This window comes from Hyperolius riggenbachi, chromosome 11 (genome assembly GCF_040937935.1).
Source record: "Hyperolius riggenbachi isolate aHypRig1 chromosome 11, aHypRig1.pri, whole genome shotgun sequence".
NCBI classification, from domain to species: Eukaryota; Metazoa; Chordata; class Amphibia; order Anura; family Hyperoliidae; genus Hyperolius; species Hyperolius riggenbachi.
The window spans coordinates 118,918,841-118,934,803 of NC_090656.1; the positions used below are offsets into that span (position 1 = coordinate 118,918,841).

General features: G+C 43.5%; 1 protein-coding gene across 1 annotated transcript in view; it reads left to right on the forward strand.

Moving 5' to 3' along the window:
- LOC137537858 (mucin-5AC-like) overlaps positions 1-6,321 on the forward strand; it is a 343,296-nt gene extending 336,975 nt beyond the window's left edge. The window contains exons 36-37 of the mRNA XM_068259808.1: positions 3,859-3,961; positions 5,564-6,321. Of these exons, the coding sequence (XP_068115909.1) occupies positions 3,859-3,961; positions 5,564-5,738 (278 nt within the window). The 3' untranslated portion in view covers positions 5,739-6,321. The remainder of the gene's footprint in view (positions 1-3,858; positions 3,962-5,563) is intronic.
- The last annotated feature ends 9,642 nt before the right edge of the window (positions 6,322-15,963 follow it).

The following is a 15,963-nucleotide window of genomic DNA, read 5'->3' on the forward strand; positions in this document are numbered from 1 at the left end:
CGGTGGGATTACTCCTAACCCACCACACAAAACAGTAAAAAAGATGAACTCTTGCGCCAAAATACACAAATAGTAAAATGGATTTTATTCACCATGCATAAACTCAGAAGGAATTTTAATGATTTTTTGTTTTAAAGATTTTATGAATGGTGAATAAAATGAATTTACTATTAGTGTATTTTGGCACAAGAATTCTTTATTACCCATTTATCAGGAAGTGCTCGATTTTTTTTTTCTGACACTCTGTTTTTATGAATCAACATGCCTCGTGATTGAAGGCATGTCGATTCATTCACAGGGGATCATTTGCCTTGAGGGAACACTCGTTCCTCTTCTGCAACCGATCCCCTGTAATAGCGGTGAGGACTAAGCGCATACCCGACTGCTACAAGCCCCCACCTGCCGCAACACCGCTAGATGAATATATTCATCCAGATTGCTGCTAAGCGACTCCTGCTGGATGAATATATTCGTTCACTTGTCCTTTAGTGGTTAAAGGCAAAAAAACAATGGGAGCCCAAATAGTGTAGTATGTTTTAAGTTGGTGCAGAGAAGATGTAAATGGCAGGATGGCTACTCACAAAAGTGGAATGCAAGGGGGCAACCAACCACTGTAAGCAGGTGGAGACAATAAATCAGCTCCACTCGTGGTGTCTAGGTGGAATTGGATGCGGGAGCTCACGTTGGTGAAAAAGGGCTGGCTCTCACACTGCTGTCAACCAAGTGAGGCCAGGGAGGACCCCTCTCCTCCAACCTCGGTGGGTATATACAGCACAAAGGGGTAAATACAAGACCTGGTATGGACAAAATTAGGTTGAAAACACTAAAAACATAAAGGATGAAGTGGCTTATCTCAATAACGACAGTCACATGAGACAAGTGGTTTATTTAGCTCATGTGATGAGTTTTGTGAGTTCAAGCTCACTTCCTCAGGCCAATATAAGTGCCAGGGATAAAGTAGCCAGTAGCATTGATCGAGAGTGAGCCACTCAATGGTACTGGCAACTTTATCCCTGGCACTTGTATTGGCCCGAGGAAGCTTGGACCCACAAAACTCATTGCCTGTGATAAATAAACTTTTTCTCACGTGACTGTCGTTATTGAGGTAAGCCACCTCATCCTTTATGTTTTTAAACTAGTTTTATCTATACCTGGGCACCTCCATACCCCTTTGTGCCATTTTGGAATAAAGTTGTAACATAATAAAATGAGTAAAAAGTGATGCGCTGTGAATACTTTCTGGATGCACTGTATATTACCAGTTATGTAGTCAAAGAACAAATGTTTTACCTTCCGAGACGCTAGGACTGTCTTTCCTTCACAGAACAAATGTCTATTGTCAAAACTCCACTAGAGTAATTCACTATTGGTAAAGTGGACCTGAACACAGGACAGAAGGAAAACAGATAAATGTACCCTGTATGTATTTAGAGAGTTTAGCCTGTCTAATTCACCCTCATTTGTAATTGAACTCTCCCCTGTGTCACCTGACTGCCACGGCAGATAAGGAACATAAGCTCATTTCCATGAAAGCAGGAAGTAGAAACAGTGCATATTTAATGCAGGGTTTGTATCAGCTGTAACAATCTTTTTCGACCTAGGGTCATATCATTATTCTTGACATTGCAAGGGGGCCTAACTAGAAAAATGAAACACCATTTTTACCGATCGCGCCTGTCTCCTAGAACCATACTGTACTTACTGTACCAGCCGCAGCATGAGTTTTCTCTAATCTCTACAAAACATCAATCCTCATGCACATTTTGCCAGCTACATCATATCAACTAAATGAATGCAGGACTGGACACACACACACACACACGCGCACGCACACGCACGCGCACGCACACGCACACACACACACACACACACACACACACACACACACACACACACACACACTTGTTTCATTCCCTCTGGACACGTTGTATTTCCCTATTACTTTTTGAGATGTTTACTTTAAAAGCAAACCCTGCACTGATTTAGAATATACAAAATAAATCTACCCCTCAGGGAGGTTGTAAATAGTGTGGACTGTTGGGGGGGGGGGGGACAGGCCTTACTTGCATTTGACAAAGGGTGACTGGCCCGAAGTGTAGTGCTGTTTTTTTATCTGTTGTATCACCGCAACTAAAATGCAATGAAAAGAAGTTGGATTATATATATCCTTGTAGGGTTGAGTCCTGCATGGGAATTTTGTGCATTGTTTAGGCATTGTTTTCCTTTAGGGGGCTGCTCTCTAGACCCCACCTTTATGCGCGTCTCCATTTTCTCTGGGGCTACCCGCAGCTGCAGCAGTTTGAGGTGCTCATGACAGTGTGGCATGCTCCCAGCCACCACAAAGCATGCTGGCTGGGAGATGTAGTTCTTCCATGGGAGAACATTTCCCGGCTGGGAGATGTACTCCCATTGAAGGACTACATCTGGCCAGAAATGCACAACACCGGTGAAAGCACTTCAACCTGCAGGTGTTTCACAGGTGTGTCTAGCTAGAGAACATTGCACAGCACAAACAGACGGGGTGCACCCCAAGGTAATGCCTGTCACCCCACCCCAAACAGCACACCCTACTTATGAACCATTTTAAGGGGGAGTTTTTTTTTTAAATATTCTATTAAACTAGTGCTCAAATTCCCTTAAACACAGCAAAGATTGAGGTGTGGGGATGAAGCAAGCACTGTATAGTTTAACATACACACATATAAACATACATACCTGGTCAAGCACCATTACTCTCTTCTTCTGCAGTCACTCAGCCAGCACTCAGCGATGTCACTTCCTCTTCTATCTAGCTACTGGGAGAGAGGTGGAGCTACCATAAAAGAGGGGAGGAGCTACAGAGGGCGTCCACAAACATCAGGACAGGGCTGCATACAATTAAATTGTGTAAAGAGCATTGAGGGCCACTGGAAAAGGCTCGGCGGACCGCAAATGGCCCGGGGGCTGGACTTTGGATACTGCTGCCTTAAAGGCTCACCTAAATTCTAAGCAATGGGGAGGAAAATATATTTTGTTTTACTGCTACACTCCTACTTTACACATACAGACATACACTCCTGGATGCTCTTAACTGGCTACAACAATCCTGGTTGATGATGGTAAAGCTAAACATAGGAGTATGGCAATGAAGTTATGCATACTATATGTTGAGCAGTTGCTAGTGCTGAATTTGAGAAAAAACAGGTACTTTTCAAATGAATTACAAAGCATGTTAACCTATGGGGGCACTTACAAGCCTCCTGAGCGTCCTACCACTAGCATCCTTAAAGTGTACTAGAAGCCAAAAAATCCCCAAAAGTTATATACTTTCCTTAGTAGAGGAAAGTCTCTTAATAATCCCCTTTGACCTTGCATTTCAGTGCTAGGACCCTCTGAAACTATTCAACAAGGGCTCATCGAATAGGTTTGTGTGGCCGTGCTCCCATCCATGAACGAGCGTGGCCGTACTATGCAGCTCGAGACAATCATGCATGGCCTTTTCCTCTGAGCATGAGTGGCTGTGTGCTACTGCGCAGTGTGGCCATGCTCATTCATGGTTGGAAGCGCAGCCGAGAAGAAGAAGAGAATCTCAGTTACCATCAGTGGGCTAAAGAAAGACCAGAGACACCTCTGGATGACCCGAAGGCTTCACTCCTCTGTATGTAGAATGTAGAATTCTATGTAGAATTTTTATTTCACAAAGTCACAGGTTTGTTTTAATAGCAATCTGCCAGAAATACACTTCTACCTTCACTTTTTCAGAGCTTCAAGAAGTACCGGTAGTTTGAATTTTAAATTAAACCACATGAACAGTATGTATATGTGCAGTATAATGACATCGGAACTCAAATATTACAGATAAATATGTATTTTTTACAGGCATGTGTGATGTAATGACATCATGGAAGGTGATAGAAAGTGGGAGCTGTACAGCTAATGTGACTCTTAGTAACTGTGGAGGTTATTGCAGCTCAATCTCCAGGTAAGGATATGCTATAAAGCCCTAGTTCGTTCTCCCTGTTTTAAACTTTTCACAAAGCTATATGGAGGTGATGGAAATTAACTGAAACACTTTTTGCACAGAAATCCAGGAAAAAAAATGTAAGTCAAGGAGGTTAAACTGGGCACCTTAGTGTCACTTTAGGGCTTCTTTTAAGCAATACCAGTTGCCTGGCAGTCTTTGGCTGCAGAAGTGTCTGATAAACATTAGCTGCATTCTTGCTTCATGTGTGTTATTCACTATTCAGACTCCTATCACTGCACCTGATGTGCATGTTTGTTCGCTGTCTGTAGTTAAAAGTATTAGCAACAGAGGATCAGTGCCTTAAATATTGTGCAAACAGCTATATGAAAAACAGTATATTGCATTTACTGTTTTCTACAATAATTACTGTCCTAAAAACATGAAAAGACTGCTGCAAATTCCCCAATCAACAGGATTAAATTAAACAACATTAATAGGCACTATGCACCTCTGGGGCATAGTGCACATCTTTGTTTACTGTTATCAAATTCATTTCACACTTCAGTGATGCCAAAATCTGAGAAACTGCATCATGAAGGGAGGGGGATTCCCTCACACGGCTCTGTTACCCCTGTGTGTGAGAGAAAGCTCTCAGCAGCTGCCTGTCTCTGACTGAGCTTTCTGCTGAAAGCAGAGGAAATGTATCTTATGTGCAACATAAACATTTGTAATAGTATGTGAAATCGGACACCAGAGAAATTGCATATAATTCTGCTTCAATATTACACTGTTCTTAGCATGTCACACTGCAGAGATTCACCTTTGCAAATGAGACATTCCAACCGAGCTAAAATCTACACACAATGCATTACAGCTTTTGCCTCTGATATTTAACATACAAAGTAGAAACAATTGTACACAGCTACTTAGACATTATTTGTACATTGTCACTTTGGAACACTTGGTTTGATAATGTTCCTTTAAGTAGCTTGGTATTTCTTACAATACACCTCCCTACCTCCGATATAATTAATTAGCCTTTTATAAACTCCCAACTCCTCCTTCCCTCAGTTATACAAATTCTGCTGCCTGGATGACACCCGCCTCCTCTCTGGTGATCACTCTCCCTCTTTCCACCCCAAATCCCAAACTGCAGGAGAATGCTTTCCTCATATTTCCTTTTTCATTAGTGTGCTCAACCTCCTGTCTTTCCTTGCCACTGTATCAGTGTTTCCCTAATGCCAGTGGCTTTAGGTAGCGCCACAATCTGCAGAGGCATGAACACGGAGATGATCTGCGGGGCTTGTAAATGAAAGAGAATAGTAACAGTAATATTATATATTTCTCACTGAAATGTTCTCCTGAACACACACGAGCGAAAATAAGCAACTAGGTTTTTTTCTATTTAGAGCACATGTCGACCATCTCTAGTTACTTTTGCTAAATGCATTTTACAGGAGCTTCATTGTGGCAGCCAGTGGCTCAGACACCAATGCAATGGGGTTTATTCATGATAGTTTTTAAAAATGGCCTGAGTAACAATGTTCCTTGTAAGGCCCAGCATTTTTGATACGAAAGTCTTATTTTGATACGCAAGTCTTATTATTTTTCCTTTTTTAGATATCCTGGATTGCCAACTATGGATGAAGATGGCTGCACCTGCTGTCAGGCTTCCAAAACAACTACTAGGGACATTCAACTGCAATGTACAAATGGAAGAAAAATTACATACTCCATCACCGATGTAGTTGCATGCTCATGTAAAACTGCAGCTTGTGTGCCCACCACACAATGAGCCAGCAATATAACCAAGATTTTTAATTGAAATATCATCAATTCAGCAAGTGATTATTTATGCTACATCTACTCTAGAAAAGATCAATTTATGCTAACATTAATTACTTAATTAACATTAAATACAAACATTAGTTTATATTAGTTTGTATTGTAACACATTTAAACGGTAATGTGATCTCTGTTGCAGCTACTGTCAAATGAAAGCCAGCCTCTATCTGTATAGTGCATAAACTATGGATAACTCTGTTTTGTTAACTGACAATATGGCCTCAGTTCACTAAGCTTTATCAAACACTTTATCAAACGTTTGATAATTTACCTCATGGTGAAATCTAATTTTGAATTCACTAAGGTGTTATAGATTTATCTAAATTCAAAATTTAGATTTTACCCATGAGGTAAATTATCAAAGGTTTGATTAAGTGTTTGATAAAGCTTAGTGAATTGAGGCCAATATATCCAGTGATATAACTGCAAATACATATTAGAATCTCCTTTCTATCTAATGGGATAAAAACAAATGCAAATGGTGATGAAATTAATGTATTCTAATAAAGAGATCATATACAGTGCATTCAAAATGGTTCTTTGGTAGTTTTTCTTTAACTGTATTGGTATTTTGTGTAGTAGTAGCAGTAGAATATTGTACCATGTTAGCCATCAGTAAAAGCAAGAAGTTTTGAATCAGGGTGATACTATTTCTTATTATATTGTTTGAACACCATTTATTGGCTAACTTAAAAGTATATATAAAAGAGTAAGCTTTCGGCCCTTGGGCCATCAGACAATCTTGTATGCTTACAAGACTGCTTTATACATGCAACATCAAAGGGATACATGGATTTTTTAGGAAACATAAATACATGTCATTATGATGCCTTCATTGAAACAAAACATCCAAAACAGTGTCAGAGATTAATATATCATATATAATTTTTTCACTTTTGGACAGGATCCCTATTTACAGGAGATAGGAGTGGCAATGGGTTAACGATTTGCACCACATTATGCAAATCTCTTTATGGTCAAAATCGAAGCGGAATACCTTGATGCATGCCAAATTAAACCCATGGCCTATTTTCGCTTTATAGATGATATTTTAATCATCTGGTCAGCAAGTGAGGAGTATCTTCTCCAATTCCACAGGGATTTCAATGGCTTCCATCTCACAATCAAACTGAAATTTACCTACTCTCACGCTGAGATTAACTTTCTGGATACCACCATATACATCAGGGAAAACATCCAACAAACATCTATGTACCAAAAACCAACAGACTGTCTCACATACCTCAGGTATGACAGTTTCCACCCCAAGCACAGAAATAACTCCATAATATACAGGCAAGCTATACGATGCAACTGGATTTGTTCTGACAGGATGGACAGAGACAAAAACTTGGATTACCTTAAGAAAACTATCATTAAACAAGGTTACAGCCCTCTTATGACTGAGACCCAAATCAGGAAAGTTAATGTCATCCCTATGAACCAGATCCTGAAATATAAACAAAACCAGTAAGAGGGCTGTGTCCCAATTGTTGTCACCTACAACCCACACCTGGAAATCTTAAGAAGGATTGCAAAGGAACTTCATCCCATTTTACAAAAGGATTACAGAATGAGAAAGATATTCCCTGACCGTCCGCTCCTGACATATCAACAGCCACCCAAATCTAAAACAGATGATTGCTAGGAGTTCTTTGAATAGGCCATAAAAGAATGGAACATTGCCCTGCCAACAAAAAAAGGTGTAAGACTGGCAGACAAAGCTACTCCACTGAGAAGATATCAATACCAGGTACACAACAGGAATACAGGGTAAAAGCACGTTTTCCTGTAACTCCACTAATCTGGTATATTTGATCATGTGTGCAAAATGCCCCAAATGCCCCACATAAGTTCCTTATGTGGGAGAAACTGGACAAACTGCATAAACGGATGAACGGACACAGGTCCACTTAACTATACCAAATCTAAACTCCCAGTCCCAACACACTTTTGTTCCTACAGACACAGCGTGAATGATCTTCGGGTCACTGCCCTGCAGGGTGGCTTTACATCACAAAATGAGAGAATGATAGCAGAGACACAATCTATATGTTGGTTAAAATCAGTAGACGAAATATTGAACAAGGATGCCAATTTCTTAAAGCGGTCCTACACCCAGCATTTCAACGGCTTTAATAATAATAATAATAATCCGAACATTTGTATAGCGCTTTTCTCCTGTCTGACTCAAAGCGCTCAAGAGCTGCAGCCACTGGGACACGCTCAGGAGGCCACCCTGCGGTGTTAGGGAGTCTTGCCTTGAACTCCTTACTGAATAGGTACTTGACCTAGCCAGGATTCGAACCCTGGTCTCCCATGTCAAAGGCAGAGCCCTTAACCAGTACACTATCCAGCCACTGCTGGATAGATTGCTTACAGCTTAAAAACTATTATGCCAGAAATTTTTTTAAGCAGAAATTCACTGAATGGTTAAAACTCAGCATTTTAGTGTTGTATTCAGCTAGAAGTCCGCCTCCGAGCTGAGCTTTAGATACAAATGTATCATGTTTGGAATGTAAATAAACCTCTGAAAAGCCTGTCTGGGAAGCCCTCTGTGCTCTCTCAGAGAGACTTTTGTTTATTTATATTCCAAACATGACACATTTTTATCTAAAGCTCAGCTCTGATGCGGAATTCTAGCTAAATACAACACTAAAATGCTGAGTTTTAACTATTCAGTGAATTTCTGCTTAAAAAAATTTCTGGCATAATAGTTTTTAAGCTGTAAGCAATCTATTAAAGCAAAGTTGAAATGCTGGGTGTAAGACCGCTTTAAATTGGTATGAGGTTGATGATATTTAATGTCATAATTATTTTTCTTTCTCAGCCCAGACAAACTGAACAAACTGTTGAACTAGGAATTTACATGCCTGGCAGTGTCTCAGTTGTGTGAGCACTTAGTAACCAAAGGGTTTTATCTGTTTGTAAGAACAACCTAACAACATCTGACACTGTTTTGGATGTTTTGTTTCAATGAAGGCATCATAAGGACATGTATTTATGTTTCCTAAAAAATCCATGTATCCCCTTTGATGTTGCATGTATAAAGCTGTCTTGTAAGCATACAGGATTCAGTCTGACAAAGGCCCAACAGTTGAAAGCTTACTCTTTTATATATTCTTTTAAGTTAGCCAATAAATGGTATTATCCTGATTCAAACATTTTTGTTATTTTGTGTGAGTGCTTCCTAAATAGTGATGTTGGGGTATCAAGCAGGGGCGTTGCTAGGATCCTAAAAGATCGGGGGCACTCATGGCCACCGCTAAAAGTGGCAAAAATGGGCGTGACCTGTAGTATGTGGGCGTGGCCATGGGTGGGACCAAATTACAGGAACTTAACAGCGGTGTAACCTAATAATAATGGGCCTGCTGTGAGAAAACGCGGAAAAGCCGACGCAAGTACTCAGAGTAGGGCGGCTGATTCCGCGTTCAACGTGGCAGCTTGCGCGCAGGGATCTGCATTCACTGGCCTGACGGAACGCGGAGAAACCGCCGCATGCCCAGAGAACAGGGCGGCGGATTCCGCGTCCGACGCGGCGTTTTGCACGCATAGGCCTACTTCTGTCTGTACTGCTGAATGCGGAGAAAACGCAGCACGCTCAGACAGTGGTGCGGCGGATTCTGCATCCAAAACATCAGAGGCATTACAACACATGTCTGGTGTGGCTGGGACTGATAGTCCACACAGGTTCAGAAGGACGCGTGCGCACGCGGAGAGGCAGAGCATTTATGACAGCCAGAAGGGGGTCAGCTGACCAGGCCGGTAAGCTGACAATTCTTTCAGTTCTCATTGGTCCAGCACTTAGGGGAGGCGCCGGAGAGCGCTTGTGTATATATACTGGGTGCTGGTCATTTCTCTGGTGTCTGGCGTTGCGATCACTACGTGTTCGCACTCAGACCTTGTCAGTATCTGTGTTACTTTAGACCAGTTTCCAAGGTGTTGATGACCAAGGAACTCACACCTTAGTCTAGGGAATTCTGTTATCATTTGTGTTATTATCTAGACCAGTTTCCAAGGTGTTGATGACCAAGGAACTCACACCTTAGTCTAGGGAATCCTGTTACCATCTGCGTTATTATCTAGACCAGTTCCGGGGTGTTGATGATCTTGGAGCTCACACCCAAGTCTAGGCATTGTTAATAATTTGTTATGACCTTCTGCTTTCCTGACCACTCTTCTGATCTCTGATTAGGTACTTCGCTATATCTGATACTCTGTTGCTGAACCCTGCTTGTCTCTAGATTCCGATTCTGTCTCCTGTCTCTGTATCTGATCTGTCTGTCTGTTGCTGACCTGGCCTGTCCGACCTCGAGAACTATCTTCCCTCTTTGGAGATAGTTCACAGACCTGTCAGTGACACTTCACCTTTAGTGTCACTCACTCTCTGGTCCTTCTCACTCTCAGCCTGGCTCCGCCCCTTGGGGAGCATCAGACCATTGGAAGGAACCTGTTCTCTAAGCAGTATCTCTTACTGCCTGGCACCCTATATACGGGTGCTCTCCTCAAAGTATTACTGTTGCACAAACACTCATATTACTCAGGTGTCCAGAGGTTAGAGATATATCTGATTATCGGTGATACTGCAGATCATCAATAATCGGGTATATATCTGCATTCTCGGTGATACTGCAGATCACCGGTAATCAGATCCTCTCTGTGTTACACCGATTGTAACTACCGCTGGTCACAAAACGAGTCCACGCTTCATACTGATGTTACAAGTTGTTCATTTATTCTTTATCATGGGTCACCATGAAATATAGTGGAACTTTGAAGCACCAAACACCTTGACATATCAGATTTAACTTCATACACTGTGGTACATCTTCAATCTTGTCACACCGTGAAAACTGCACATAAACAATAAAGCCTTTTAGTTTCAGCCATTAGATTGCTTGCTTACACTTTTAGCATGGCATTCTATCATACATGTGCAGACATCATATGCATTATGAATATATCTAAACATTTCACATTGTTCATACTTCTTTACACAGATATTTGCATCAAAACAGGAATAAAATGTGTTCTGTACCATGTTTGCCTCTCTGACCAGCTGTAGAATGTGGGTTATCTCTGTCCAGTCTCCATTAGCATGTGCTCTCTCCTCTATGCTGACACCAGAATGAGGCTTGGCTCTATAAGCTCAAGGGATATGCAGAGATATCAGAGTGAGGCTTGGCTCTGTGGTTCTCATGAGACTTGGTGAATCAACTTAGCATTAAAGGGCCCATCCACAATAAGTATGGATAACTTTAGCAAACATTATACAAACCCTTTTAACATACTGGAAACTGTACAATACTGCTGAACACTGCTCTAAATAAAATAATACACTGCATTGTCATAGTAGTACACGTACTGAATATCAGCGTCAGCTACACTGATCGTTACAGAACGCCAGACCAAAAATGCAAATGGACGCACACACTGACCATCTGGGCGCACTTACCACTTCGGTGGATACCATCAACCAAGGGCTGGGTAATCACAAGGCGATGATTGACGCTTTGTCCGGTTCTTTACGAACCCTTCAGACGGCTGTGGATGAGGTGCGATCCCCTCTTAGCTCCGTCATACGTATGCCTGTACCTGAAAAATTTTCTGGTCATAGATCTGACTTTCGAAATTTTAGGAGTAGAGTGTTGTCATACTTTGAGTTGAGACCTAGATCTTCAGGAACCATGACCCAAAGGGTCACATTTATCAAGACTTTGTTATCAGGCGATTCTCAGACCTGGGCATACAGTCTGCCCACCAGAGATTTAGCTTTAACCTCTGTAGATGAATTTTTCAAGGCTATGGCAGTAATTTACGATGATCCAGACATTGCCTCGACTTCTGAGCGGAAGCTCAAGTTGTTGCGTCAAGGCAAGGGTCCGGTCGAGGATTATGCTGCAGAATTTAGGAGGTGGTCAGTTTCAGCCAGGTGGGACACCTATGCCCTCTTAGACTGTTTCTTATCAGGTTTATCTGATGAGGTCTCAAACCTTATGTTAAGTCAGCCCGAACCAAAAACCGTCGATGAGGCCATTTCATCGGCCATCAGGATTGATCGCAGATTATGCTATCAAAGGCTGACCCGGGGTAGGAACAATGTTAAAATGGTGTCCTACGCCGCGCCTCCTGTGACTCCATCTCCTCCCGTTTCACCTCCACCCGAGCCTATGCAGATTGGTCGGTCAAGACTGTCTCAAGTGGAGCGGAGACGCAGGATTTCTGAGCAATTGTGTCTTTATTGTGCAGAGGGGGGTCATAGAGTGCGAAATTGCCCTAAGAAGTCGGGAAACGCTACTGCCTAGGAGTAGTTGGGGGTAATACCCTAGGCGTACAGCTCTTAACTCTAGAGGATAAGCGGTTACTTCTTCCTTGTATGATTACATGGGGTGATAAATCTGAAGTCTCTGAGGCCTTCATTGATTCAGGCTCAGCGGCTAATTTTATGAATTACGAATTTGCAAAGAAATTGGGTATTCCGCTCACACCAGTAAAACCACCCCTTCAGGTTACGGCAGTGGATGATTCACCCCTGCAGCGTGGCCATCCTCTGTCTCAGACACCAGAGGTGGAAGTCACTATAGGGGTGCTGCATAGAGAGAAATTGCAGTTTTTTGTGTTGCGCATGACAACCTCCACAGTCATCCTTGGCATGCCGTGGTTACACCTTCACTCTCCTCAGATAAATTGGGCCACTGGTCAGCTAACTAGCTGGTCAGCCCATTGTTTTCGTCATTGTTTAGTGAAGGTGACCTTAGGCCAGACCAGGATTCATGTGGAGGGAGTTCCGGAACAATATGCTGAGTTTTCAGACGTGTTTTGTCCCAAAGCTGACGATAAACTACCTCCACATCGCCCTTTCGATTGCCCCATTGATCTCCGATCGGGTTGTATGCTCCCTAGAGGTCATCTCTACAATTTGTCTGGGCCAGAAAAGGTGGCCATGCAAGAGTACATCCGTGAAAACTTAGCTAAAGGATTCATTCGCCCTTCCCGGTCGCCTGCCGGTGCAGGTTTCTTTTTCGTAAAAAAAAAAGACGGAGGCCTTCGGCCATGCATTGATTATCGGGGACTGAATAAGATCGCAGTTATAAATCGTTATCCGTTACCCTTGATAGACGATTTATTCACCCAAGTCACCAATGCTAAGATCTTTTCGAAATTGGATTTGAGGGGTGCATACAACCTGGTGCGGATCAGAGAGGGCGATGAATGGAAGACGGCCTTTAACACACCCGACGGGCATTACGAGTACCTGGTGATGCCCTTCAGGTTGTGTAACGCCCCGGCCGTCTTTCAGGAACTCATCAATGAAGTTTTCAGGGAGGTGTTGGGTAGATTTGTTTTAATATACCTGGATGATTTATTAATCTTCTCAGACAACCTCTCTAAACATAGGGCTCATGTCAAATTCGTGCTGCACAGGCTTAGACAAAACAGACTTTATGCCAAATTGGAGAAATGCATTTTTGAGGTGACATCTGTCGCTTTTCTGGGATACATAATTTCCACCTCAGGCCTTTCTATGGATCCCGCCAAAGTCTCTGCTGTCCTGGAATGGCCGCAGCCAGTAGGACTCAAATCCCTCCAGAGATTTTTAGGGTTTGCTAATTACTATAGAAGGTTCATAAAGGGGTACTCTACAGTCGTAGCACCGTTCACCAGTCTAACAAAGAAAGGGGCAGATACCAACCACTGGTCCCCCGAAGCCCTGGCTGCTTTCTCCACTTTGAAAGAACTGTTTTGCTCTGCACCCATTTTGAGACACGTAGACACCTCTTATCCATTTATTGTAGAGGTTGACGCCTCTGAAGTCGGGGTAGGGGCTGTGCTGTCTCAACGCTCTGGGCTGCAGGGAAGGTTACACCCGTGTGCCTATTTTTCTCGGAGGTTTTCACCAGCAGAGAAAAACTACAATATAGGCAACAGGGAGCTCCTGGCCATTAAATTGGCCTTTGAGGATTGGCGTCATTGGCTAGAAGGAGCAGAACATACGATTACAGTTTACACTGATCACAAGAATTTGGAATACATTGAAGGGGCTAAGAGATTGAGTCCCCGACAGGCTCGGTGGTCACTGTTTTTCTCGAGATTTAGATTTGTAATTACGTATACTCCGGTAGTAAAAACATTAAGGCGGATGCCTTGTCCAGATGTTTTGAGCCGGAGACAGCACAGCCCTCAGACCCAGAGACCATGGTCCCACAGAGAGTAGTGCTGGGAGCCACAGAAACCTGGGAAGACTGGACGGAGACTTAAAGTCCCTTCCAGCAGGATGTCCCTGAGGGAAAGCCTGAAGGGGTTATGTTTATACCACTGCCATTTCGCCTCCAGATTTTGCAGTTGTTCCACTCGCACAAGAATGCTGGGTATCCGTGGGCCTCCAGAACACAAGACTTAGTTGCTAGGTGTGCTTGGTGGCCTTCTCTGGCAACAGACTGCAAGGAGTATGTTAGAGAGTGTGCAGTGTGTGCTAAAAGCCAACCCTCCCGTCTGGCACCTGTGGGAACGTTGCAGCCTTTGCCCACCCCGAGTGAACCGTGGACCCATTTGTCCATGGATTTTGTGGGTGAGTTTCCGAGATCTGAAGGCATGTCGGTCATTTGGGTGGTAGTCGACCGTTTCAGTAAAATGGCCCATTTTGGGCCCTTGAAAGGACTCCCCTCGGCCCAGGAATTGGCCGATCTTTTCATCATCCACGTTTTCCGACTGCATGGCATTCCGGAAAACATAGTGTCAGATCGGGGAGTCCAATTTGTTTCTAGATTTTGGAGGGCATTTTGTCATCAAATGGGCATGGAACTGTCATTTTCGTCGGGCTACCACCCACAGACAAATGGACAGACGGGGAGGGTTAATCAGTCTTTGGAACAGTTTTTAAGGTGTTATGTTGCGGATGCGCAAAATGATTGGGTCAAGTTCCTGCCATATGCAGAATTTGCGCACAATAATTTGAAAAGCTCTTCCTCTGGATTTTCTCCGTTTCAGGTGGTAACCAGAAAGTTGCCCAAGTTCTCCCCATTGCCAGTAGCTTCCACTCCGTTTCCAGCTCTGGAGGCTTGGCAAAAATCATTTAAAACCATTTGGGGAATCGTGAAAAATAATTTGGAAAGGGCTTTTCAAAGTCAGAAAGGTCAAGCTGACAAGAAACGATCCTTGGAGTGGAAGTTCCGACCAGGAGATCTGGTCTGGGTCTCCACACGTCATTTGACCCTGAAACAACCCTCGCCCAAGTTAGGTCCCAGGTTTGTGGGCCCCTTTTCAGTAACCAGGAAGATCAACAATGTTACTTATGCCATTGATCTTCCTGCCAACATGCGTGGTGTAAGATCTTTTCATGTGTCCCTGCTTAAACCAGCAGTCCATGTGGGTGCCACTCCTCCTCCTCCTGTGATAGTAGACGACCAACCTGAGTACGAAATAGAAAAGATTTTAGACTCACGTGTAGTACAGAACTCAGTACAGTATCTAGTGCACTGGAAGGGGTATGGTATTGAGGAGAGAACATGGGTACCTGAGTGTCGCATGCATGCGGACAAATTAAGAAGGGAATTCCACACGCTATATCCTGAGAAACCGGGTAGGAGCTGTCCGGAGTCCACTTCTCAGGGGGGGGGAGTACTGTAAGAAAACGCGAAAAAGCCGCCGCAAGTACTCAGAGTAGGGCGGCTGATTCCGCGTTCAACGTGGCAGCTTGCGCGCAGGGATCTGCATTCACTGGCCTGACGGAACGCGGAGAAACCGCCGCATGCCCAGAGAACAGGGCGGCGGATTCCGCGTCCGACGCGGTGGTTTGCACGCATAGGCCTACTCCTGCCTGTTCTGCTGAATGCGGAGAAAATGCCGCACGCTCAGACAGCGGTGCGGCGGATTCCGCATCCAAAACATCAGAGGCATTACAACACATGTCTGGTGTGGCTGGGACTGATAGTCCACACAGGTTCAGAAGGACGCGTGCGCACGCGGAGAGGCAGAGCATTTATGACAGCCAGAAGGGGGTCAGCTGACCAGGCTGGTAAGCTGACAATTTTCTCAGTTCTCATTGGTCCAGCACTTAGGGGAGGCGCCAGAGAGCGCTTGTGTATATATACTGGGTGCTGGTCATTTCTCTGGTGTCTGGCGTTGTGATCACTACGTGGTAGCACTCAGACCTTGTCAGTATCTGTGTTACTTTA